Below are 19,472 nucleotides of genomic sequence, written 5' to 3'. Positions count from 1 at the left end.
GTCATGATGTTTAACATCATGATGTTTAACCTACAGGATCTCCCTGCGTGACCCACATGCAGGCCATCTGGCTCCCTGTGCTCCCTCCCTGCTGGCCTCACCCTCTGCTTTGGCAGCCTGTAGCCAAGCAGTAAGGGCCTGGCCATGATTCTTTTTAGTCATGGGCATGCAAGCTGATTTTGTGTGTGGATATGTGGGGTGGGGTATGGGGGGGAGCAGGAGAAATCTGATTCTTTTAAAGGTTTCATTTAACTTTTTATAAATCTCATTGTATTGTCATGATTTTTTTCATGTGTTGAAATAGAGGCATTGAACAGTATTTTTGCATGCTTATAATTTAGCTAGAGTAATAGGAATCAAGACTGTGTTGGTTCTACAAAGAAAACTGTTGGAGTAACAGTTAAGTCAAAATTAGTGTCCTGGATTTGTCTTGCTTGAAATTTGTTTTGGCATGGGATCAACTGAGCCTGTCATCCTGTGAGCATTTTTACTTGGGAGCAAACTGCACTGAGAACAAAGGAATTTGTTTCCAAGTAAATTTGTGTAGAAGTGAGATGCTCATGGGTGTGCTGAGGCTTGAACTTTTAACTCATAGTATAGGCTCTTAACATGCTATATCACAGGATGGTGGAAACTTGCCTGGTTATTGTATGCAAGAGGAAGAGAGAGTAGCAAAATGGGGGGAGAGAGCCTGATGGGGAATGTAGTACAGCTGTGTATGTATGCAGTCAGGCAGTCACTAGATGTGCTTCTGGTCTACACAGCCTAAACAGTTGGAGTTATGGAGTTCTTCGTGATCCCCATCATGCACAGCTGGCTTTTTTGGTAATTGCAGATGAACCCCCACAGAACAGATAATTGCCATATCAGTTTTTGTTCACTGTTTTGTTGTGACCGTTTCTGAACTGGGAACTTCACTGCTCTGGCTCCCATGTGGTAGAACAAATCTGGGGTGGACAAGGTGCACCAGGCCAAATGCTCTCCTGTGCAGGAACAGGAAGAGGCGGGACACCTTCCCTATCTCAAACTCCAGCCTGCAGCCTGATGCGAGGCCTCCAGTGCAGAAATGGTCCATTTGTGTACAACAAAAAATGCAGAGGCAATACTAGTCAGCTATTAAACATCTAAAATATTTAGTAGTACGTTTTGAAGCTGAGTCTTAATAGGAATTTGTGGAATATATTTTATTTTTGGAACTATGAAAATTTGAAGGCCTTAACAGCACCAACAATAATAAATGAAGTAAGTAAATATGAAGAATGCCCAGTTTCAATTTCAATTTCAATTTACCTTTGTAAACTATCTTTAATGAGTGCTGAAATTCTACCATCGCTGCTTAGTCTGTGGGGACAGTATAAAAACTAAGTGACCTACAAAACAGATGTTTTCCTCTCAGAGAATAAAGATTACAGTGCAAAGTTTTCTGCATTTTATCATGTCTGTGTAATATTCTCAGAAAAGAAAGTTTTGTTTTCCTTTGATTAGGTGAAACATGGTTGAGTTTAACCCCCCTTTAACATTATAATCTGTTGTTGTTACCATCAAGTTACAGCTGAATTATGGTGACCTCATAGGGTTTTCAAGACAAAAGATGTTCGGAGGTGGTTTGCCGTTGCCTGCCTCCATGGCACGACCCTGGTATTCCTTGAAGGTCTCCAGCCAAAGACTAGCCAGGGATGAGCCTGCTTAGCTTCTGAGATCTGATAAGATCAGGCTAGCCTGGTCTATCCAGGTCAGGAAGCATTGTTATAACCATGCACATTATGGTCTGTGCCTGTTTAAGAAGGAGAAGAAAGACCACGCATGTACTTTCACAAGCAAGTTTGATCCTTACCATGACCTTTGTAACTGGGTTCAGCAACAACATTCCCCCAAATATGCAAGAATGTTGTTCTGATGCCTTGGTGTTTTGCATTTATCCTTGCTGGCAGTGTATAAGAAACCTCCTAAGCAGCATAGAATGCAATGCCTTCATGCACCAAGAGAAACCCAGCCTTCATCACAAATTCATGATGAAAACATTAACTGTTTTCATTAACATGATGAGTTTGTCATCTGAGAATTAATGCAACTTTGTGTTTCAAGCAGTTTAGAGAGTCTGGTTTCCTTACAGCCTTATTCTTTCCTCTCTTTTTTTAATACAGCCGACAAGAACATCCTCAGAAAGTATTTATTCCAAAACTGGCTCCAGTATACCTGGCTCACCAGGGCACTCAATCTATGTAAGTACCATTTTCATATTACCTGTATTTATTATTCATAAAGCTACCTAAAGAATTTGCTCCTGGGATTTTCAGAATCATCAGCAAGAACAAGATAACTCAATGCCCATTTACTCACTACTCCAGTAGCCATATTAAAAAATCACAGGCAAGAATTTTAGCGTCAGTTTTAGAGACTAATCAGAGGTTTTATTATTAGAGGCAGTTTATGGCTCGAAACAAAGGTATTAGTCATCATAATCCAAACTAAGAAAGGGAAAACTCGAAGCTAAAGCTTTAAGTTCTATCTTGTAATTAATACCATGGAAGAAAGAAGACTCGGGAACTCTGAATATACCTTACTATGTGTATATGATATGGTACATGTAATCAAAATTTACTAGGAACTGTTAGAAGTGAACTAGATCTTTCCTGTTTGAACTTGGTTTGTTTCATGTACTGCATGTTTTCTCTGGTGCACCAATATCTGTTATGGCCAGAAACAAATGAACAAAGCATGCCTGGCAGATTATTCGTTAAAGTTTTGGGAACACGATCCAAGAAGCATCAAATGACTGTGGCTTCTCATCATGGGTTCACTGTTTATTTAGGAACACCCTTTAGGTGTGTACTAGTTCCTAGTCTTTCCTGCACTTGAAGTGAGACAGAACCACTTGTATGCATTCAACAAAGTGTTAGAGAGCTATTTCTAGTCTGAAAAAATTGTAGAATGGAGAAGCTAGGGTGAATTCCACAAACCATTGCAGACATTATTTATGACCAGCCTCATACCATAGGAAACTGGAACCTAGTGCAGAGCGGGGAAATCACTGCACTGTCCCCTGCCTAGCATGCACCAAATTCCTAGCATGGCAAGCACCAAATGCCATGAAAGGCAGGTGTCCAGTGCAATCAGGAAATGTCTAGCTGTAGCCTGGCCCGTAGCTGGAATTGAGCAGCCTCCTTAATTGAGGGTATGTACAACATCTTCTGATTGTTTTTTCTGCATATACAACTGGGATAATTAAAAGGGCATTTGAAGAATGGGCTGGTTATTATAATGCTTGTAGGTAGAATGCTGAGTCTTTGCTTTTTGAGAGTGCCTGGTATTTTCATAACTTTGAGGCTGCCGATAGTGGAGGCTTGTAAATCATACATAGAAAGGATTTGGGGAACACTTTGTGTTGGCCAGTTAAAAATGTGACAGATGCTATGTGAAAGGGATGCTTACAAAAGACTACAGAAATCTTTCTTTATAATATACTTCAGGTTTTGTGTGTATGGGGAAAGATAAAAACTGTCCAGAGTTAATCCCTCCACCTTGACAAACCCCTTAAAATGCAATAAGAAATCTTGATTTGAACAGCAGTTGTGGGAATAGGATTGGGCATGTGGTGCTTATTTAGGTGTTCCAATAATATGGTCTGTATGGTCTTCACAAGGTACCCACATCAGGAACTTTATCTCATCCTGGTCACCTGTCTCTCCTCGGTATTGACAAAGATGATTGGTGGACAAACAGGTTATGCAGTGATCATTTTGGCTTCTTGCCTGTCAGCAAGAGGACACTGAGGAGAAAAAAATTGCTTCTCCTTAAAGGGACCTTTTCCACGCCTACTCTTAATGCATTTACAGAGCTCAAATGAGACAAATCTGCCTGAAAACTACATTAATCAGCCTAAATACTTTCTGTTACCACATTCTTGGTTTTTGGCCTTAATGAACAGACCATTAAATATTCAGCCTGATGTTAAAAAATCAGCCAAGTTCAAAATCTGCCAGAAATTATAATTATATTGCTAATCTGAATAGGTTTTAATTTAGCTGTGGGCCTCCTGTAAGAATCAGAAACTGTCAAAGGAAGGGAGGTAGTGTTGGCATCATTTACTTGTAGTCTAGCCAGAAGGCTTATGCAAGGAATAAGATGAAAGAGTCTGGCTAGTGTTAATTCCAGAAGGCCGTTGAGGCAGATGAGGCAAGTGCAGGGAGAAAAAAACAGATTGCATGTCTGAGAAAGCAAACGCCAAGCTGTAAGGTAAGGAACAATGTCTATGCACAGCACATAATGTATGCTTTGCTGTACAGACAAAAATCTACTAAAAGGAAGGAACCATTTATGTAGGCTCTGAGGAATGATAAGCAGTTGCTGTGAGAAGCAAGGTAAAGAGCTTCTAACATTATTCAGGAATGTTTATACAGAAAATCAATGGAAGGAGCCACAAACCTCTTAGACTGAGATTTCCTGACTAACTTAATGGGCAATAGTAAGGGATAATATGGAATGTCAAATACTTAATGGTGTCCTGAGTCACATACTGTTTATGAATGGTGGCTGCACTGCCACATTATAACTGACTCATGGATTTCTGCAGTTTCAGAAACAATTTGATTTATGTTGTGTAGTGAAACTGTAGGGTAAGGTGACCAGATTGTCCCACTTTTGGAGGGACATCTGGGGGTACCTGGCAAATTGTACTTATGTTGAAATTATATATATATATATATATATTACAATACTATTTTTGCATTCTATGCGTTCTATGCAAGTTTTTGTTGCTCCATATAGACCAAATTTTAAATCAAGACACCCCCCCCACCACCACCGGTCAATGGAGTCCTGCTTTACCAATGTTAAAATCTGGTCACCTTACTATAGAGAGTTTACTTGGAGGAGGGTTTTTTTTTCTGTTCATATCAGCTGGAGAAGGTATTTAAAATGGGCCTCTTCTTTCATGGTTTAGAGCTTGTCCTGGAGGGCAGCCAGGATTTTGTCATGGGTGGATTCATTCCCTTTGGAAAGTTTGGGAAAGTCAGCTCCTTATTGCATGGTACAGCCTCTAATCTGCAACACCAGGCAATTTTTATGTATTATTGCTATATACAAGGCTATAATTATAATGTCTTATTTTAACAACACTAGGTTTGAAATGTCCAGGCATGCATGCAAAACATTTTAAAATTACAGTTGGCCAAGGTCAAGTTGGATCGGGCTGAGATGAAATGTAACTTTTAATTTGTTCTGTTTTTAACATGGTTTTAGAATCATTATTAGCAAGCCAAATTTTTGACAACTAACGTTGGAAGGATTTAACTGATCTTGTCCAGTGTGTTTTGGTCCCCAACAGTGCAAGAACAGGGATATTCTAGCTTACACTGCCCCTTTTCTTTCCTTTTTCCTTCCTCTTTTGCCTAAGAGAAGTAGATTTCCTTAAAGTGGCTGAAATTGCAACTGCATTTCTGTGCATCTTATGAAAATGATGGAGAGAGTCAGCATGGAGGGGGGATGGACAGAAGAGAGAGTGACTTGACTTGTGTGGCCCAGCTATTGATGTCATGAGCTGCTTATTCCCCCTTCCTTCCTTCTTTTCATATAGCAGTAGTTTACTAGAATGGAACCATCAAATGTCAGGGCAAATGCAGCACAACTTTCATATAGATGAACAAGTAGCTAATGAATCTCAAAGTAAACTCTGCTGTTCAAAAGGCTTCAATGGATGCAAAAAAAATTTTTTTTAATGATAACATCCTTAATCCTCTTCCGCTGTATAAATCTACTTAAATGTTAAAGAATTGTTGTACTCAAAAATCCAAATTATGCTGGAAAAGGAATTTGATTTAAAATTACTCTAGATTAATATGACAAATAGAATTGGTTCTTGTGCAGAAATATAAATGAAGTAAATAAACATAAGTAAATATAATTAAATATTAATGAAGTAAGTAAATACAAATCTCATTTTCAAGTTGGTCCCAACCCAGTTTGTAAAAGAGATTTCATGCATCTTAAAACTTAGAGGCTACCATTCAGTGTGCCTTGGTGCACGCTATTCATATCATTATGTGTGCATGTATGGGGGGAATGAAGACTATCCGGGTAAGGTCTACTTAAGGATATTTAAGACCATGTATACCAGTTAATACTGTGCAAGGCCGGTTCAGTTGCCAAGCTGAAAATGTAATTCCATGCACTAGTGTAGCCTCATTTTTTGGGTTCTGTGGGGGAGAACTTGGAATGAACCTTGCAATGATTCAAAGATAATAGAACATTTTTACTTCTCAATATCCTACCATGTAACAAAATCATAGAACTTAGTAACACAACAGAACAATGATTTCTTAAAGTCCAAACAATTAACTTTCCCCTCCTTTACATCATGCCACTCACAAAGTCCACCTTTTCCCTCTTGTTGGTGGGCCAAGAAGTCTCCACCTGAACACTGTGAGCACTGGCTTCCAAAATGAGGATCCCAAATGAACTCACCACTAGATAATACAGCTCTGAAACAATAATAATAACTTTATTTTTGTAGGCTGCCCTTCCCACTTGGCTCAGGGCAGGTAACAAGAGGATTTGTACAATTAACTGATAAAAATGTTTCAGATACTTGGGCGTTAGTTTTCACCACCAAATGAATTGGTCCTTGCATCGGAAAGCGGCACTTACCGTGGCAAAGAACCAGTTAAGTGCAGTCTCACGTTTTCACTTCGTAGTGGGAACCAGTTTGTGCCAGCAGCGATCCAGATTTTTCAGGCGAAGGTTGTTAATCAACTCTTATATGGGATACCAATCTGGATTGAGTCTTTGAATGATGATGTGGATCGCATAGCCGTAATTTTCTTTCGTCGTATTTTGGGTCTTCCAAATATGATTAGTCTTGCCACCCTTTGTAATGAGCTGGGTCTTGGTCTGTTGTCATCTAGAGCATGGTTATCCACTATCAAATTCTGGATAAAATTACATTATCGCTCCACTTCTAATAGTCTCTTGTATAATCTGCTAAGTGATCCTTTTGTTTCTAAATGGTACTGGCAGATCCAACATAAAATTCACACTCTGGGTATCAGCTTGGAGCCTCTGGCTAATTGTGAGGAGTTTGAAATATACAATATTATTAGACAGAGAATCCGTGATATTGAGAGACAGACCATTGAAGCGGGAATCAATCGGACTTGTTCCCCCCGCTTCTTTGGCCTTACTTCCAACACAGGTCAGGGAGCTACTTATATTCTGCTTCTACATTTAGTAGAGTCTCCAGCCCTTCCTGGCCCATTCTTTTCCTAGCTAGGGGCTACACTAGCAGTTCCATAGTTTCTGGGAAAGGGGTTGAAATCATCTCTTGAACCAAATAGGATTTTTTTTTCCACTTTTATTTACAAATAGGATTTATTTACAACTGTTTGAATAAAAAAGCATCACGTGGAACACTTAAGAAAGGGTTACTGGTAAAAAATACAAATTCAAATCAAATCAGTAAGTTGGAAAACCAAGTTTTCCCCTTGGGATGGAATTGATCCTCACTGTACTTCTAATATGGAGAAAAATTCTGAACCTAGAGAATATGCCGTAAAAGAAAATTTTAGTGTTTGGGTTCAACCCAACCCCCATAAGCCTGTGCATTTAGTTTTTTCACTTGCTCAGTAGTGCTAGTCACTTGTAAGCTGCCTTCAATTCTTAGGGGCGGGAGATACAAATTATACCAAATATAGCACTAAATTATAATGCTTGTATGATCAGAACATTTCCTGTATTTTTCTCAATATCTCTCGCTGTTGCCGAGGATGAGTATATATATGACATATTTTTGCTGATGGGAAAACTGAAGTCAAAATAAGGAAATTTCTTTCTACAGACTGTCTGCTTAGTAATCAGCTGAGCTGGAATTAGAATTCATAGCTAACTAGAACTGGCTTAGTATCAAGATCAAGGCCTAGTACAACAAAAATGTCCTATTATTGAAGAAGGGATCAAAGTAGAATTGGTTGCTTTGTTTAAAGCCAAGGTTTACATTTTTTCTACTATGTGAGAAAAGTCCCTGAAAAACTGAATTGCTTGCAATTAATTCTACCAATTTTGTTTGTGTATTTTAATTTATCTTTTGTCTTTCACCTTCAGGCAAAAGTAGACAATGAAATCCTTGATTATAAGGATCTAGCAGCCATTCCCAAAGTCAAGGCCATTTATGACATTGAGCGTCCAGACCTAATTACTTATGAGCCCTTCTACACTTCCGCCTACGAGGAAAGACAGGAGAGGCAGAGTCTTGGAGAGGTAATGGACTGGGCTGTTTCCCATTCTTCTTCTATGCACTAATATTAAAAGCCCTCTTTTCTAACCTTTTGAGAAACTGCACCTCTTTTTGATGATATTGTTGGCGTTCTGATCAAATGTTACGCATCTCTTTGGCCTGGAAAGAAGTATGATGCTCTTTGTGTTGCAGCATGAGGCCTGATGCAAAGACATGCATGTGTTGTTTAGCTTCACCAATAGCTATTCATATTCACCGCTACAATGAATGAGAAGTTTATGGCTCCATTTTTCACATAGCTTCATGGCAGTAGCCAAGAGCATGTTTTGAACTACTAGAGTGATGATAGCAGTATAATGCTTTGAAGCACCAGTGGGACATGAGAGTTCCTGAGCTTTTTATGACAAGGGATCATAGTTCAGTCAGAATGGCATAGCCTTGAAGGGAAATGGCTGTCTACTGCCAGCATCACAGTGCTGGCTGGCTGGCTATTCAGGGATCCGCAAGTAATTTTTTCCTTCCCAGCTTCACAATTTCACATTTTTACTGGGATTATTGAAACAGTAGATATGTCTTAATATTATTTGATGTATTGGATGGAATAAGAGATTGGTATAAATGGGAAAGTCACAAATAGCCACAGAAACTGTGTTGAATTTTAGGGTCTGGAATAAGATAGCTAAGGTGAAAATGTAGGATCAGTATGAAGCCAAGCCAATAGACAAGCAGGGTGAGAGTATGATAAGGAACATAGCTTGAAGTGTGTCATGTCACCCAGAAATCAGGTGTAAGATAAGGAAGGGAAATCTAGAAACCGAACATCCTTTGTTCAAATTTACTGAGAGGAAATCATAATTAAAGTAGTGCTGAAGATGACTGAAATCATACATGTGAAGAAGTATTTTAAATCATACTGTATATACTTTTTAAGGGAGAAATTACTGTCATGCCCAAACAGTGACATAACAGTCTATCACCTATTAGCTGTGTCCTGGACCAGTTTGGAATGAGATACATTATCCCAAGATGGTGGCAGGGAAATTAAACATAGTTCCTTGGTGGTGCAACTGAGACAGGCCTAGCCATACAGAGACCTATTTCTCATGTCTTTCAAAGGAAGTAATAATGTATGTGGTTTGGCTTTAGTAACTGCTAAAATAAAAAAAAATCCTGCATAACAGGTGAGGGGGAAATTGCTAGTGTACACGGTGTTTAAGATAGTAACTGTCTTTCTAAATTGCACGAAGAAGTACCTTGGTAAATATTTGCAAAGCAAAGTCAATAATTTAGCATAATGCCAAACTGACTTTAGGTTTTGAGTGTGAATACAAATATTTATACAGAATATCTCTGCATAGCTGACATAGTTTATTTGCAAAAGCTCGGAAAACACTTTGCTTCTTGTTTATTCTGGTCCCTATGTTATTCTGTAGTCTACATCCTTTTATTTTTCTAATCAGCAAAACAATAAAAAAGTAGCCAGGGAAATCTGTTAATGGATATTTTTAAAAAGAGGAAATGTTGACAACCAACACTTGCCTGTGTAGATAAGCTGCATTCAGACATCACAAATATTACTTTGCCCATGGACTCAGATCTGGATTGTTGCGTGTTTGTAGGCTCCCTTCCTCCTCACTAGCATGGAAGGAGATGGAAGACTTCCTTGTTTCAGAGGTCTTCCCTCAAACTTGAGTTTGTTATGATGTTTATGTGAGTGCCTGGACAAATTTGTTTGTTTCCCATTAATTGGAATTCCCATTAATAACAGGGAGTACAGACACAAAAGCTTGGTTTGTACCTGCCACAAATCAACACATGAACAGAAGGACAAAATCACAACTGACTATCCTTCTGGTATTCTTTTGATGGACAAAAATAGTCCATTAGGGCAGCTCAAGGAGCTTTGTTTCCTCCTGTGTTATTCCTACTGTGTTATTTTAAAACTGTGTTATTTTAAAACACTTTCACCAAAATATTAAACTGCTTTAGGAGGCTTCAACTGAATTTCATTATATTTTAAGCATTGACTAAATAGAAAGAATGGGTGATTAGCAGTGGAGATATCTAAATACATCAGAATTTGGTGAATTATGTGTCCTATATAATGGCCTGTGCTATTGCTGGGTCTTCAGATATCTATTCCATCTACTTCTAGTTAAATGAGAGGCAACTTGGTGTAGTGCTTAAAAGTAGCCTAATCTGGAGAACTGGGTCTGATAATTCTCCATTCCTCCACACACAGCCAGCTGGATGACCCTGGGCCAGTCACAGTCTCTCTCAGAGTTCTTTCAGCCTCACCTACCTCACACGGAGTCTGTTGTGGAAAGAGAAAGGGAAGGTCATTGTAAGCTTTGTTGAGACTCCTTTGGGTCATAAAAAGTGGGGTACAAAAGCCCCAGATCTTCTTCCTGGATATGCACCCAAACTGGCAGGCATGGTTTCTCTAATCATTTGAAGAAGTACCTTTATCACCATTTCTTGTATTAGGACATTAGAAATAGAAAAAAATTTTGCCCAAACATTGTTTTTGACATATTGACAGTAGACATTTCTTGGCAGATTATATTCCTAGCCTTTGGCAATTTCTCTAAATTGTCAAGATTGTATCTTCACTTGATATATGTTTAATGCTGTCTGTATGATATATTTTTATCAGGGATTCATATTGCTGGTTGAATAAAATGGGATTTATTTCCAAGTAGATGTATTTAGGACTGCTCTCAAAGTGTAGATTTGACCTCCCTATCTTGAACAAGATAGAGTGGTTGGTTATCTTTCTAACACCTGAGGAAACCCAGATGGGATAGGAATTATCAGGCATTTCTCCTATCCAACTGTACATCATGGGTTTTTTCCTTGTGCCTCCAGGCTACTGATCAGCAGTAGTATTTTTTAGCTTGGATAATGGCAGGCAATTCAGCATTCATGTATGGTGATCCAGCTCACACCTGAGATAAAGAGTTTCTGTAGATTCTTTCTCTACACACCTGTAAGATTAAAAGATGTTAGATAAATGCACCTCTGTTCATGTATAAATTGCTCCCAAGATCTTGCCAATTTGCAATATAACAGCAAGGAAGGATTGGAATTCCTCAGTTTTGTGCTCAAAAGCTACACAGTTTGATTTTGCAGTATTGGGAAGGGAAAGACAATCAGCATTAATCTTTATGGCATGTCCCATTATAAAGTGTTTTTCCTTAGGTAAGTCACTAAACTATTATCTTCTGAATTTATGATCCAGAATGTTTTCTCCCACTGCCACCTGGTGGAAGCCAACCAGCTAATCTTTTAATACATTCGGCTGCAGGATGAACTCAGAGGATCTTATTTGCCAGTGGCTTTTGAGGTCATGTAGGAATAAACAATTATGTTTGGGAAAAGCATGTGAGCCTTATGTTTCACTGGGGTGTTCCTGTTTGCAAACTCTTGACTGCTTTTCTTTTGCCATGGTATCCCAAAGAGTGAGGGAGGACAGAGCTCTTGACGGCTTTTGATGTATGAATGTGTTGCCTTCCATCATTACTTAGATTGCTCTTTTGCTGCATTTCCCTTCACGGGTTTTGAGTCATCTATTGCTGCCTTTCTTTACTTCTGCTTCTGCACAGGCAATGCCTTAAAAAAAATCTAAGGTGTACTCTGCTGTGTAATTCATGGAGCTCCCCAGCCAGCAATGAAATACAACAAATATGTTTATGGGAACTGATGGGAGTTTCACATATGTCCTGACAGAAGATTTCAGACCACAAATGCAAAAACTACTCTCTGATGTTAAGTGATATTATGCTTCTCATTTGAAATAGTAATTTTTCCCTACTATTAATATGATACCAGGTAAAACAGATCAGGTTCTGGTCTGGGGAACATGTTTAAATGGGTGCCTAATTTAACATTTCCCCACTAAAGACAATTCAGGGATGGGCAGCTTCTTCTCCAGGTTAACATTCTCTGGCTTATTCAGGTGAATGAGCAGAGTCATGGGACTGGTACTCTTAATCATGGCCCAGCCTGCGGGTTATTATTGGCCACCACTAAGTCCAACATTCACTGGAATATTGCTGGATTTCCATTCCTTCAGAGGCTGCACAACATAACTTTTTGTAGTCTCTGTAAGATAAAGTCTCACTGAAACTGGCTGGATTTCTGTCCTGTTCACTTCTAGTCTACATTATATAATTAAGTTAGCAGTGGAATTGGATGTAGGCCATTGCCATGGTTTAGAGGAGACTCATCAGACATGCCACTGTATAAAGCAATGCATACATGTCTATGCTCTGTTTCCTCTCTTGTACCCCTATGGAGAAGTTCATCCATGGCTACCAGCCATGATGAATGAAGGGAGCTTCCATATACAGAGGCAGCAAACCTCTGAATAGGAGGCAATATTAGGGAAGGCTCTGTTGTTTGGCCAACCAGAGCATCTGGTTGTCCAGATATGAGCCAGTATGCCAACCTAGATGGACCACTGATCTGATCCAGTGTTCTCATGCTTTCATCTTTATAATAGATCTTATGTCCTTTCTTTCCACTGTCCTCTGCTCATTCTAATACCAAAGTATTTCTGGGTTCTTCTCCGGAAATCTCTGTGGCAGCTAGCTATCCCTCAGGACAAAAATGTGCTCTCTGCTCATTATGAGTTTTTTTTTAAATCTCTGTCAGTGCTAGGAGAACTAAGATTAAATAATGAAACCAAACCACATATCTCCAGCGTTAGACCTGAAACTTTTGTCGGAGCACTTCTGCCACCAGAAAAATGAGCCAGACATGGATTAGCCCTCAAGTATTCATAAAGATGTCACTTTCTCTTTCTGCTGGGACTGCACACTTTAATTCTCAAGTACATCTGAGATTAGTAATCGTGAGGCTTGGTTTTGCTTTTCTTTTTGCATTATTTTCTGTTGAACCTTTTTGTAGAATTTACATAAAGAATGATGAACCCAAACTTTCCTTGACAGACTCAGAGTTCCAGATATGGCAGTTCTCCTGTGCACGATGAAAGTGTAAGTTGAAAAAAGACAGCACAAAACCCGTAGATGTGACCCATGTTGGTATAATGATAACGGAAAACTAAACTTGGTGTAAAAAGAAGTCGTCAGTCTTGCAGGCATTGATTACTTTGTCTCTACCTGTAAATGCAAATAAGAGATTGTTTGGCAAATCATAAATATGTTTGACTTCTGTGACATGGCACATTATTAGTATAGTTGTGTAGCTGTTGCACATTATTCAGACAGATTAAGAATGTGGGAATCCAGGACTTTAATTTTGGGGCAAATTCACATGATGAGAGCTGATCCAGCATACTTTTGTTCTGATAACCCGTTCTACCTATTCCCTTATGAAACCTCAGTGGTTGTGTGATGGATGATTCAATAAATATAAACTGAGTTGCAAGGCGGATATGTGGGGTAGCAAGTATTATCAATTCTTTGTCACAAAACAGACCATCCCTGGCACTTGGGAACAGGTTGGTGTCGAGGCTGCGACTCAATATAGAGTTCTGCTCAGAAGAGTAACCTTGGGCAAGTCATTCTTTCTCACAGGAAGTAATGGGGATAAAATAGACTCCTGAAAGGATGAGATACAGATATCATAAATATATTTAGTCCAAATGTGAAACTGTGATATACAACTGAAATCAAGTATCAAAAGAGAAGATGAATTTTTCTGCTTGTTTTCTTTGTGTAAAATTGTAATCTTTCCTGCTGAACGCCTTAAATTGACTAAGGTTCTTTAGACGTAACCATGAAACCTTTTTTCTTCTCGGATTCATTAAAATTCTAGCAGTCCCCTATGTGCCATTACATATACTAAATTGACTAAATATTAGATTTTTTTCTGATATCACTCAAATCTTGAGCCAAAGAGATATTTCCACTTTGATCTTTGGCTTTGAAATATTTCTGTAGGACTAGTGTAGTTGTCATATTTATTCTTTCATTCATTCCATTTCTATACCATCCCTAACTGCAAGTGGGCTTCAGGTGGTTTAATAGTAAACCCGTTAATAAAAGTGAAACACTTAAAACCAGTAACTCCCCACCTTAAATACCTTAATATGCTTGTGAGTGCTGGGGTTTTCTAAGCATTATAATTGATAACCTCAATATCAGTTTTAAGGTTGGTCTGGCAAAACATTTGAGCAAATTAGGTAGATGCCGAGTTCCTGTAAACTGAAGCGGTTATCTCAGCTTGGAGGCTATACCACTAGTGATGTGATAGAACTTCCTGGATTTAAGTGGCCACAATCACTTTTTCATGTTTTCATAATTATAATAGAATCTCTTTATTGCTAAGTCATCTGACAAGGCAGGAACACCCGTGTTTTGTCTAACTGTCTTTCATTCATGTCTTGCAGTCTCCAAGGACATTGTCTCCAACCCCATCTGCAGAGGTAAATTTGATGGAAATTCTGCTTTCCTTTAAAGTCCTGCAAAGTAACCATTATTGAAAGGGAATTACCATTTGGCCTGTACTGCTACTCTGTTCATTTATTTTGCCATTTCAAAAAGCCAGTATTCTATGAAGATGTCAACTGCAGGAATTAATAGGACTGGCTGATAGAGCTCATGTGCCCACTGTGTTGTCACCTACCACCAGCGGCTGGCTCACTATATTCGCCATTTTAAGCTACAGGAGGAATCCTCAAAAGTGGATTCACCACCCGGAAAAGAGCAATCCCCCAGCAAACAACCCACCCACAAACAGCGGGAAGAAGGTTTGGAGGGAGAAACCTGCTTTAGCCTATATCCCACCCCTGCTCCCATCCTCATCCCTCCATTCCCTGCCAAGCGAAGGTGACAGCCCCCCCCCTCCAGCATTGCTAACAGCATAATTCTTGTTAGGCATTCCTAACTCCATGCAGCCTTCCCATTCTCTTTGGTCCTCAGACCCCCCATCCCATATGCTGCTCTCTTCCCTCCCCCCCCCCACCGTGGAAGCAGCACCCAGCATACAACATGCTGGGGAGGGAGAGAAGGCGTCTGGGGCGACTGGACTGGCAGGGACTGGCTGAGCAGCAGGAGGGGGGGAAAGAGCAGGGGATGGGATGGGGGGGTCTGCGGACAGAAGAGAACAGGAAGGCTGCACAGAGATAGGAACACCTAACAAGAATTATGCTGTTTGCAATGCCGGGGGGGGGGGGTTGCTGCCGCCTTTGCCATGCCTTTCGCTGGCTGCCCATGGTTTCCTTCACGCATTTGGCACTTGCAGAGCATGTGGGGAGGGGATGATGTGGCAGGGAGATTGTAATGTGTGGAGGGGGGGAAATTGCTATTGCCGGTGGGAGGCGTCCTGTCATTTTGGCCACTGTGTGGAAATCCCCTCAAAATATATGGGATAAGTGAAGGTAGCCCCACATTAAGAAGTGGGTTTGAGAAATAATAAAATATAACAGCAGCTGAGTTTGATAGTGTAAAAGAAAGTGTACAGAAGGTCATGGAAATGGACAGTCTTTTATATCCATCAGTGCATTCTGGAAGGGTTAAGAAGGAACTTGTTTCTCCCTGTAAAAGTACAGCTCACATTTTTATACCAAAAGTCTAGGAGAATTCAGCATGTTGAACTTTAAGTGCTTCATGTTTTCAGTCTTCCTTCAAAATTGAAGATAATTTTCACTGTAGTGATAAATAAAATATATTCTGTTCTTTAGGGTTATCAAGATCTTCGGGATCGGATGATCCATCGGTCTACCAGCCAGGGTTCCATTGGTTCTCCTGTGTACAGCCGCCATAGCTACACTCCTACAATGTCACGTTCACCACAGCATTTTCACAGACCTGGTAAGACCATTACAACCATGTGAACACAACCTAGAAGTTCTGCGTTTCTCAATATCATACAAAGGAATTTGTTTATTAGAGATTAAAGGATTTCCTACAATCTTTTGTTCCACTTTTTGATTAATTATATCTGTTTATAATTTTTGAAGTTTAGAAGACTAAGCTAATTAGAGAATTGCCCATAATTGTTCACAGTGAGGCCACATAGTAAAGGAATGGCTGAATTTAAAATCGCACATTTTAAACATTAAAATTATTTCCTGTACTTCCTTTGATAAACAGCAAGTAATTTTAACTATCAAGATAATTTTTAAGCAAATCATGCTGGGCTGAAGACGTACTCCTGATAATCAAACCAAGCAGCTCATACAATGTCCCTGCTTTATTACTGAAAATTTAACCCAAACTTAAAGCAAAATTCCTGATTTGAAATTCCAGAATAAAGGCCAATGTCATATAAAAAAGAGATTTTACAACATGTTACTCAGCTGCAGATTCTCAGCATCCTTCCAAGCCTCACAGCTGGTGCCAGATGTGCACATCAGTGAATCAGTCTTAACGCTACCCATCCCCTTCAGGCCTTTTTATTTTTAAAACTCTGTTTGAACATTCTTGCATATATCCGCTAGTTCATTGTGACAGAATCTTTTTTAAAGGAAAAGTATTTAAGGGGGGGGGGCAAATACTATTCCAGGTGTTTAAGAATGCGGGAAGAAGTTTCCTTGTGACCTCATGAGAGGTAGCTAGTCAACATTTTCTGTGGCTGATTCTGCTTCAGAATTGTAAAATTGTACCTCAACATATACATAATGAAAACAATCCTCGATGGCAAAATGTGCATTTGAATTGGATGCAGTGAAGGGGTGTGTGTGACTTACTGCCCTAAATAAAATGTTTGTTGTCACTTCTGGTGAGTCATTAGGCACTTAATTACGTGTACAAAGTAGTGAATACTCTGGTTAAGAGGTGCACATTTGGCTATATTTTTCATTTAAGGGTTCAGCTGAAGATTTGCTTCCACAGAAGTACTGTCAAACGGAATCCTTCCTGTGAATGTATAAAGTGCATACTATTCCAGACTCTTCATCCTTAGCTTCCTAAAGGCAAAACAAAAAACAGATGTCATGATTCAAGTGATATATTTTTAAGTAAGAAGTCTATTGTCAAAAGCTCAGAATACCATAGGAGAATGCTGTTGTTTGTTGCGGTCAAGCTGAAAGTGGTTGCTTTGCAGAGAAAGTCCACTTAATTGTGTGGAGCAGAAGCCAGATTTGGTGTATGATACAGGTCTGGCAACATGATGATGACATCACATTGTTGGTTGAGCTAGCTGAATCTATGAAGGTATAAAAAGCCTGCACATTTCTGCTTATTGTGGTTATATCTCCAGATATGCTGGACTATAAACAAATACAGCCCTACCCCCCATTTTTTCCGTAAGGGCTTTGAACCACCTTGACTTTCTGTTCCCAATGAAAAATGGAGGCTGAGGATGTTGACACTGTTGGGAGAGCAGAAGACTCATGGCCAATCAAGAGAAGTTGAGCCAGATGACAGCCATGCATGACCAGTACTTCAGGGGATTGATGTCTGCAAGTTCAGGGGACTTGGTGAGGCACGCCCTCACCATCACCTCTGATGAATCGCCTGCTATTGCACGCCCGGCATCCCTGCCCCTGCTGATCTCCAAGTCCACCACTAACAGCCAGTAGTGGGACTTCTCCCTGATTGGGCTCTCTGAGGCAAGAGAGCTGAGCTGTGGCTCCTCTTCCTCCCCAGCCTCTTCTACCCACATCTGTTGCCCTGTAGCCTCCATCCTTCTTTGCAGAGCTTATGTTTCCATTGCATGAGCTCTGCACTCAGCAGAGCAATGCTGCCTTTTATCCAGGGAGGCACAGATACAGGCCAGCTTGTGCTCCCCTTCCTTGCGAAGAGGATGCAGCCTGGTGGTGATGCTCACCTGCAACCTCTCTGCCAAGACCCACCCCCAGCCTGAACAGATTGTAGAGGAGCAGGCAGCAGGGTGAGATTCCCTGTGCCTTTTGGTGTGTACGGCTTACAAGGGGTCCATTTTATACACTTTTGAACCTGCGCCTGGCATTTTCTCCAAAAGCACTTTCCTGGGGGTGTCTTCTTTTGGGGCCATAATTTGGCCCTCCTAAGTCCAGTCTGTACATAAATTGAAGGGCTCGTAAAGCAGCACCCGGGGGAGGTCCTGTGCAGGTTTGATGTTTGGCCAGGCATCTACCCCAATAACAACTGTTATTGAAATTAATTTAGACTCAAGGCTGTAGCTTATGTATTTGAATATAGAGGGAATCATAATTCAAACCGAAGCAAAGGGCTGTCCAAAGCAAATCTAAGTTGTTTTTCAACTTTACCTAAAACCTTTATAGCTTTGAACTTCTCTAATCTTGTTTCTTCCTTCTTTTCAGACTCCTAGTCGTTCAGTGCTTTTCTCCCTCTGTTCTGTCCTTGCCCCCCCCCGCCACTTTTCCTGCTTCTGTCTTATGTTGTGTTTTCTCTGTTTCCATTTTGTTCTGCCTCATTCCTTGCTGCTGCAGAGCTGCTGTCTACTGGTGTGCAGCGGTTATCCCACCTGCGCACTAGCAGTCCCAGCTCCACCCACAATGACTCCCGCCCTTACTCCCCTTTCCGACACCACTTCATTCCCCATGTCAAAGGTAAGGAGACAGGTCTTTCAAGTTAGTGTCCAACAGACTGGAGATTTATTAGCATTCTAGGAAAGCTAATAAGGCACATCTCCATCAGGTGGCTACCTGCTGTACGACTCCCAGCATGCCTCAGACCTATGTCATAGTTATGTTAGACTGGCATATCTTCTTCTTTTTGAGGAAGTATATCCTTTCTAAGGGTCCTCCTTAGGAAATGTGTTCAACAGTAGGGTTTCTTATGTGTTAAGAATGTGGTTCTTTGTTTTGTTTTAGTGTTTGTTTTGCTTAACTGTTAAAGGAACAAGTGGATAATACACCTCTTTTTATATAATTATTATGCCACCTGTTTTTGTTTTCAATATATATACAGTAGAACCTTGGCATTTGTCACCTGCAACATGTAACTATGGAATTGTCATAATTGTGAAAATCTTTTTTTCATATAACACACTGAAATGCTCTTATGTTTTCTGTAAGCTCCCCACAGCACCTCTATTTATACACAGAAATTAAATGACAGCAGTAATTGACCATGTATTCTAACTTCTAATGTAGTCTCTTCCCTGAAACCAAGGCCATATCCATGATTTTGATAGGCCTGATAAGATTTTACATAGACAAATGTGAACTAGTAGTTCCCACTTCAAAGTAAACCCTAACATTGACTGTAGAGCACATTTTTATGTGGCTGCAAAACCAACATATAAAGCTTTTTAGTTAGGATTAATAGAAATATCACAAACAGGATGTCACATTCACCAGAACTTTTTATCAGGGTAGATGATCAATACA

At 39.9% G+C, this 19,472-nt stretch overlaps 1 protein-coding gene across 28 annotated transcripts in view; it reads left to right on the top strand.

The window, feature by feature from the left end:
- The window catches only part of ABLIM1 (actin binding LIM protein 1), a 233,755-nt gene that overhangs the window by 174,069 nt on the left and 40,214 nt on the right, over positions 1–19,472 (top strand). For 15 of the 28 annotated variants that reach the window (XM_077349856.1, XM_077349853.1, XM_077349848.1 and 12 more), the window contains 5 exons: positions 2,145–2,222; positions 8,095–8,250; positions 13,180–13,224; positions 14,583–14,618; positions 15,876–16,005. In XM_077349856.1, coding sequence (XP_077205971.1) covers positions 2,145–2,222; positions 8,095–8,250; positions 13,180–13,224; positions 14,583–14,618; positions 15,876–16,005 — 445 coding nt within the window. The remainder of the gene's footprint in view (positions 1–2,144; positions 2,223–8,094; positions 8,251–13,179; positions 13,225–14,582; positions 14,619–15,875; positions 16,006–19,472) is intronic. The other 13 variants (XM_077349858.1, XM_077349864.1, XM_077349861.1 and 10 more) reach the window with 1 other exon arrangement.

This window comes from Paroedura picta, chromosome 8 (assembly GCF_049243985.1).
Source record: "Paroedura picta isolate Pp20150507F chromosome 8, Ppicta_v3.0, whole genome shotgun sequence".
Taxonomy (NCBI): domain Eukaryota; kingdom Metazoa; phylum Chordata; class Lepidosauria; order Squamata; family Gekkonidae; genus Paroedura; species Paroedura picta.
This window is presented reverse-complemented; position numbering and strand designations above follow the sequence as displayed.